This window comes from Malania oleifera, chromosome 4 (assembly GCF_029873635.1).
Source record: "Malania oleifera isolate guangnan ecotype guangnan chromosome 4, ASM2987363v1, whole genome shotgun sequence".
Lineage (NCBI taxonomy): Eukaryota > Viridiplantae > Streptophyta > Magnoliopsida > Santalales > Ximeniaceae > Malania > Malania oleifera.
Genome location: NC_080420.1, coordinates 21,490,284 through 21,498,457, shown reverse-complemented (window position 1 = coordinate 21,498,457; position 8,174 = coordinate 21,490,284). Strand labels below are relative to the sequence as shown.

The following is an 8,174-nucleotide window of genomic DNA, read 5'->3' as shown; positions in this document are numbered from 1 at the left end:
TTAAACGAATCCTTAGGTATCTAGTTGGAACCATAGAGTTAGGATTATGGTATCCTAAGCATACGACCTTTGAGATTGTTAGCTATATCGATGCTGACTTTGGCGGTACCAAGGTTGATAGGAAGAGTACTAGTGGCACTTGTCACTATTTAGGACAATCTCTCGTTTCTTGGTTCTCCAAGAAGCAAAATTCAGTTGCCTTATCCACTGCCGAGGCAAAATATATTGCAACTAGAAGTTGTTGTGTTCAAACTCTATATATGAAATAACAACTTGTGGTCTTTGGATTGCACTATGATACAATACCGATCAAATTTGTAATACTAGTGCAATAAGTATCTCAAGGAACCCTATCTCACATTCACAAACTAAACATATTGAGATTAGACATCAATTCCTTCACGATCATGTGCAGAAAAGAGATGTGGCAGTTGAGTTTGTGTGCACAGATCAGCTGTGGGCCGATATTTTGACCAAACCCCTTCAAGAAGATAGGTTCATACAGATTAGACGAGAACTAGGTCTAATGCATAATATAGATGCCTCCTAGATTTTGGATAGAGTGCATAAACTTAGGGGGAGCTTCTTAACATAGAAAACATACGGCTCTAAACTTTAAATCTATTATTGCATTATACTTTGTGAGTTTGTACATGTTTTGCAAATGTATGACTATTATATCTCTTGCATGTTTAATCGTTATATTTATGTTTTCAGTCTTGATAATACTAAACTATTTGAGCTAAGTTGTTGTGGATAAACTATTCATTTAAAACTCAATCAGGTCATTTCTATATAGGGATTTTTGGGAAAATTCTATATTTTCAAACGCCATGCTGCCAAAATTTCTAAAAATTTTCTCAAACATCTCTCGTATTTAAATGATTCATACACAATACCTTGCTTACATGTTTTTTTTTTTAAATCATAGCCCTTTTTGTTGTTGCCAAAAGGGGGAGAAGATAGCAAAATTGGGTATACATTGTGATCTTTAATCCTTAAACTTCTCATTGTGCATATTGTTAAGGGGAGCCTTGCAAGGCTATACCCACTTTTGCATTATGTATTTGTCATCATCAAAAAGGGGGAGAATGTTAACCTTATAGGTCATGTCCGATTTTGATCATGACAAATACTGTGTTATTTAATGGTTAATGAGTTTGTGTGCAGGTTCAAGTAGAGATTCCAATTTGGTGCACATGGACTTGAAGAGGATAAAGACCCTGAATTTTGTATATGTTGTATTTTAATTCAGTTTTTATTCGAGTCTGTTATAATTAAAGCTCAATGGACTGTAATAATCAATGCATTACATGCATAATAGGGTAGATAAGCTCAAAGGACTTAGATTGACCTCAGGACCCTCATATTTGCATAAAAAGGTGTCTTATCATTTAAATATTAATCATCATATGTATAAGGACAACATTGTAAAGAGAATTGGACCGAAATACCCTTGAAGGGCATGTTCGGACAACCGAACTTTAATGAATAGGGACCTTTGGTTGACCCAACCTCCACCAGGTCAACATTTTGACCCTTCGATCAACCCACCAAAAATATAAGGCAACGCTCTGGTCGACGAGACCCCGATGTGGGAAATCTCAATGCCATAGTTGACCATCCAATTTAGTTCATTCTCATGTTGGTTGACCAAAGTTCGTACAATTCGGTCAATCGAACCCAGTACAGTTGACCAAACCGCGGAGGTTCGGAATCGCCTTATGAATGGCCGACTGAACACATAGTTCAAATTTTCCCTAGTCGACCAAACTTAGCACTTCGATCGACTGAACTCTCAAGACGATTGACCGATCCTCTCCAATTGTTGAAATTTTACCGAGGTTAAAACATTGTTAAATATTATTAACCTCACATAAACTTTTACAAAAAAAAAGACATCTATGTCCTGAACAGTTATAATTTTGGGGAAGTCTATATATACCCCCTCATTTGCAAAGTTTAGCAACTTGATTAGCAATCTTAATTAGCAAATACTCTTTGAATTTTAAAAATCCCTACTCTCATTTTTACTCATTTCTTTTGCCAAAAATCATCTTGTAAGAGTTTTATTGTGACCTTCTTATTAAGCTTAGGCTCTTTCTTATTCTTGTTCATTGAGATAAATTTTATTAGAGAGCAAGCTTCAAGTTTTTCTAGGAGACTTTGTTAGTAAGTCTTCCAAAGGAAAACTTCTTTGAACTCATGAGTTTTGCATCTTCATTGCAGTACTCAAAGAGTTTGTATTGCGTTTTGGTTGTGAAATATTTTTTTTTTCAAACTGATTTCAAATATCTACCGTGATTTATTTTGAGAAAAATATTTGTTAAGATATTTGAAGTGTGCTTGAAATCTTTGTTTTTTGTATTGTGATTGTTTCCATTATCTTGACACAAAGATTCTCACATATACACTCTCACGTATTGATTGTTATTCTTACATCATATTGAGAGTAGATATTAAAACTACATTGATCTTATCATATCTTATCATTCGGTAGTGTGCTGATTATATTAGTACAAAATTTGCTTGATTGAGAAGCATATAGTTTGTACTTAAATTCTATTGTGAAATATGTTGTATTCCATGCGTGGTTTGAGGAGGCGGTAATCCAGCACGGGAAGGATTGTTTGTAAAGGTTGAGGTTAGCCCTGTGCTAATTGACTTGGTTGTATTTTGGTACCGCTCCACCCATTAAGTGAGCCTATAGCGTAATCCTTGTGTCAGTGTGCCAAGGCAGGGCCATAGGCAGTTTACCAAACCTCGATAACATTTCTGGTGTTTTCTATATTTACTGCTTTATTGTACATGCCTAGTTAAATCACTTGTGCAGTTTACATTTCTACCGAATTGATATACTGATTTATTTTATAGGCACTAGATTGACCTTAGGCTTGTGTAATACTGTTACTAGTGGATTGACCTAGGGAACTTATTTTAAAATACCAGTTCACCCCTCTCTTGGGATTACATTAAAGCTAACAACGTATCTCATCGATCAAGAGATATCGAGAGCAAATTTCAGGACTTTCAAGCTTGCCGATGGATCTATGGCCCTCATCAATGAACTCTCTTTTTGGACTCGTCGACGAGGTGACATGGCTCGTCGACGAGGCCACGTGGACAACACCTTATAAATATGCTCAAACCATATTTCCAGCAAGCAAACTGCATGCAAAACCTTTTTTGTCTCTAAAATTCGTCTCTATCACCTTCTCTCTTTAATTCCAGCTTTGATTCTCATTGATTTGAGGATCGTAAGCCGCCACGTTACTCCAAGGAAGATTCTTTACAATATTGTCGAATCAGAATTTTGATTTGGAGCATTTGGACACCATCCCAAATTTTGGGTAAGTTGGTTATTTTAAGTTTTATAAGTTATTAGGTATTTTTGGACTAAAGGGAATGTGTAGAAAGGTATTATACTGGTGATTGTTGATTTGTTGGGAAATGCAAATTTCAGAGTGCTGAGCTGGGAACACACAGGAGTAGGTTTGGTTAGATTTGTGAGCTTCTCAATAAGCCATATAAGGGGATAAATTAAGTCAGTATTTTTTATGAAATTATTGATTTATATACCACATTTATTTTCAAAAATTACGTATGCTATAGTATAGTGCTTGAGAATATTGTTGTTGAACAGGAAAATGGATTTAATATTTTTTACTAGAAAATATGGTTTCAGATCGAATATATTGTTTAGAAAATTACTCACATTTTTGTGGCACGAGTATAAATTTTTATGAAAATTATGTTATATCAGAATAATATGGTTTTCAACAATAAGCATGTTACCAAAATTTTCAAATAAACCATAAACACAGTACCGGAACTATGGTTTTAGAATATTATGTTAAATAGTACAAGAATTTCATGTTCAATATGTTATAATATGGTCGGCGCAGATGTCATAATTTACTACTGTCGGAGCAGATGCCGAGAAAGATAACATGTCTAAATATTTTTTAGCTGAAACAGTGAACACCACCTGTTATATGGTCAACAGAGTCGATAGAGACTCGAAGAAATATAGTAATTTAATAATAAGGGAAAGGAGAGAGAAGGAAATTGAATCTGGGATTCAACAGGGGTCCCGTCGATGAACACGCTTAATGGGATCATTGAGGAGGACACGCCTCTCATTGATGAGAAATTACCGAGGGGCTATTTTTCAGTTCTGAATTTCATTCATGAGGAATAAGCATTCGTCGAGTGCAGGTGCATAAATAGCCTAAACTCAATTTTCTTTGTAGAAATCATGCGAAGAACCTCTCTCTCTCTCTCTCTCTCTCTCTCTCTCTCTCTCTCTCTCTCTCTCTCTCTCTCTCTCTCTCTCTCTCTCTCTCTCTCATGTTCGTCCCCTCTTTCTTCTCTCCAAGATTTTGGGTTCATTCTTCGCTAGATCAACGATCCGAAACCGCTATGCTACTCCTTGGGAAGTTCTCTTCAAGTCTGCTAGAGTAGATCATTGGTGGGGCCAACTTGGACTCCATCCCAAATTCAAGTAAAGGCTTTTTGTTAAGCATTTGGCTTTCCTACAATTGTAGAATAGGTAGCACTCAAAGAAATGCTGAAATTTTGTTCGGGGCGATGTTGTTTTCAGGGTATTGAATGGGGAACCTTACGAGTGTAGAACTAGTCATTCTAGGGGCTTTCCAAAAGTCAGGTAAGGGGATAAACTAAGTCAGGATTTCATGAAAATGTATTTATTATTTTACAGCATTTAATTTCTGATAAATATGTATATTGTAGAATTATGTTGGAAGTAATGCTGTTGATAAAAAATATGGATTTCATGTATAAAATCAGAAATAAGATTATCTCTTTTGTGTGGCATGAGTAATATTTACCATGGAAATTATGATGATAAAATATTATGTTTACAAAATGAGTATGTTATTACTGCTTTCAGGAAAACATTAAAATGATACAAGGACTTTTCAAACTAAGGAATTTATATGATATGTCAGCGTAAGGGCCGAGGATTTTATACGATATGCCGGCGTAAGGGCTGAGGTTTTATATGAAATACCAGTGTTAGGGTGGAAGGTTTTTATGATATGCTATACCGGCATAAGGACCGTGATTTACAAGATACAAAATACCGACATAAGGGCCGTAAATTTTATATGATATGTTATGCAAAGTTTTATGAAGATATTAACATGACAGATATTATTATGAAATAGTCATGTATCATTATTTGGAAATATATTATATGTTATTAAAACCTGGTTGGCTTGGTTTAGGCTTTCATGAAGCACGGTACCGTAGCTATATGATCACGATCATGTTTATGATAGTGCTACCGCTTCTTGTAAGGGGCAGTGGGAGATTGGCAGTCGATGTGGTTTATTGTAGCACTGGCATCCCTCTGGTGTCTGGAAAAGGAAGGGCAGACCCATCGTACTTACAGACTTATGTTGATCTAGCATGGTCGGCCAGCCATTGCCAGGTCTCGCGCTTGGGTTGTACAATCGAGTGATGTAGGGGTAAGACATGACACTAGCCTGCTATCCATCTAGGGTGTTTTCTATGTATAATTATATGGGATGATTTATATGTATAGAAATTCAGTATATTATACCATGTTATGATAAAATATGTTTTTCCAGGTATGATATAGATAGTTTTATCAAGTATGATTTTTGTACTGTTATATGTATAGCACGAAAATACTCATGTTTCCATACATTGGTATTAGTTTATTTCCCTTACTGAGAGATGTCTTACCCCAGCTATATAAATATTTGAGGAGCCCCAGATAGAAGAGTGGATAGAGCTCCGTGGCATTAAAGTTCAACTGTTCTACCCTGTTTGAAGGGTAAGTCATTTTGCTAGGGTTTGACATATTTTTGAGTGGTGAGCCTAGGCCACTTCTGGATTTCGGGATACATGTATGTATATGATAGTTGTAGCAAAACCCTGGTATTGTGTTGATTGGTAATTTAATATGTATATGATTTTTCATGTCCTGTTGCTTAGGTATCCGTGTTGTATTTAAGGTATATCCCTTGTAACCATGGGTCCAGGTTGATTATGAGTTGCCAAAATTATTTTATTTGATATTATAATGGCAAAAAAAAAAAATTATTATGGTAAAATAAGCACGTCATTATAGTTTTGGTATTAGAGTTTAGGTTTCTAGGTTCTGCAGACTTTAGAGTGCAGCGGAAATGATACCAAAGTATAGGAAAAGGATTTAAGGTTTTGTTCTACAGTTTAGAAACAGGACTTCTGTGGTGGTTTCTGTGTTTTTCCTGGGATGACAATTTCAAGAAAACCATAGTAAACTATTGCCAGGTTGTGTTCCTAGTATGTAGGACTGGATTTAGAAATAGGATGAGGATGTCAAGGTAGGGGAATATGTTAGGCACATAAATTATAAGGATATGGTCTCTAAATCATGTTTATTGTTTTTCAAGATGGACCTAGGAGGAGGTAGTGCCCATGCGAGTGGTAGTGGTGGAGCAGGGCCCTCGAGTGAAGGCGGGGCTAATTTTAATGCAGTATTACGCAGTGTGGCTTAGCAGGTTATGGCTGAGATTGCTAAGAGCTCCAAAGAGCAAGGAGGTCCGTCTATAGGCCATGGGTGCACGATAGAGAAATTTACCAAGATGAATCCTCCAGTATTTTTAGAAGGAGTTGATACTGCAGCCGCCAAGAGCTGGATGCAGGAGATAGAGAAAGTTTTGGCGGTGTTGCAGTGTACGGAGAGACAAAGGGTTCTTTTCGCCACGTATAAACTGACAAGGGAAGCTGAGAGGTGGTGGACTGCAATGAAACTTATGGAGAAGCAGATGACGATGCCAATAGTTATGACATGGGAGTGATTTAAAGAATTATTCTTTGATAGAAATTTCCAAGTCACTGTCCGGAAAGCTAAGGTGGAAGAGTTCCTGAATTTGAAGCAGGGACAATAGTCGGTCCAGCAGTATACGGCGCGGTTTATAGAGCATTCTCGCTTCACTTCGTGTGTTATTCTTGATGAAGTAAAGAAGGTGAGACAATTTGAAAGAGGATTAAGGCGAGGTATATACAAACAGGTGGTGGTGCTAAAGATACAAGACTTTGCTGAGTTAGTTGATAGAGCAGCCTTGGCCGAGGCTAATGAACGCATGGATGCAGAGGAGCAGGGACGGAATAAGAGATCTATGCCTTCAGGCATCCAGCAGGGAGCTAGGTAGGGTCATTGGAGGAGAGGAAACTATGGCAGAGGACAGAGGTAGGAGACTAGAGGTCGTGAGGTTCATGCGGTGTAGAATTTTCTTGTCTATCAGACTTGTGGGAAGAGACACTTAGGAGAGTGTCGAGTGGGGAGAGCTGTCTGCTATTGCTGTGGCAGACAAGGACATCTAGTGCAAGATTGTCCTACACCACCAGATACTGCTACTATTCCCAAATCATACTGGGGAGGCTATCAAGCGCACCATGGTGGCCAATAGAGGAATGTAGCTCCAGCGAGGATCTATGCTTTAACGCCTTGGATGCTAAGATAGCTAGCAATGTGGTGATAGGTATAGTCAACATGTTTTCATTTAAAGTTATTTTATTGTTTGATTTAGGAGCCACACATTAATTTGTGTCTATGGAGTGTATTATATTATTTGGGCCAGAAACATAGTTGTTAGACACCGAACTGTTAGTAACTACACCAACGTGGTAAGTAGTGAGGTGTAGCAGAGTGCTTCAAGGCTGTCCAGTTGATATTCAGAGGAAAGTCTTGCCAACTGATTTGATAGTATTAAATATACACGGATTCGATGTAATTCTTGGTATGGATTGGTTGGTAATCATTTATGCTAGCATAGACTGTCGTTTGAAAGAAGTAATATTCCAAACTCCAGGAAGACCAGAATTCAAATTTATAGGGTTGTGAGTGCAATCCCTGCCTTAGTTAGTTTCAGCTATTCAGACGAGCAGACTGCCCCTAAATAGTTGTCAGGGATTCGTGGCCTTTGTGAAGGAAAGTTTCAGGGAATGAATTGAAGCTCACTAGTACGCCAATAGTAAAATATTTTACAAATGTTTTTCCAGATGAGTCACCAGGCTTGCCACCTGATTGTGAGGTAGATTTTCCTATTGATCTGCTTCCAGGTACAACGTTGATTTCTAAAGCACCTTATCGAATGGGGCCAGCAGAGTTGGCAGAATTAAAGAATTAGTTGCAAGAT

The 8,174-nt window shown here is 37.4% G+C and overlaps 1 protein-coding gene across 1 annotated transcript; it reads left to right on the top strand.

The window, feature by feature from the left end:
• The first annotated feature begins 6,617 nt into the window (after positions 1 to 6,617).
• On the top strand, positions 6,618 to 7,187 carry LOC131153721 (uncharacterized). The gene is made up of 2 exons (XM_058106168.1): positions 6,618 to 6,815; positions 6,936 to 7,187. Exons 1-2 carry the CDS (start codon positions 6,618 to 6,620, stop codon positions 7,185 to 7,187), a joined length of 450 nt encoding a protein of 149 aa, XP_057962151.1.
• Positions 7,188 to 8,174: the final 987 nt, after the last annotated feature.

Bases quoted from the DNA above. Each gene is read 5' to 3' on its own strand.
- LOC131153721 (XM_058106168.1), top strand. From the start codon at position 6,618: ATGAATCCTCCAGTATTTTTAGAAGGAGTTGATACTGCAGCCGCCAAG. The intron at 6,816-6,935 runs GTTATGACATGG...TCGGTCCAGCAG, and splicing joins AGCAGATGACGATGCCAATA to TATACGGCGCGGTTTATAGA.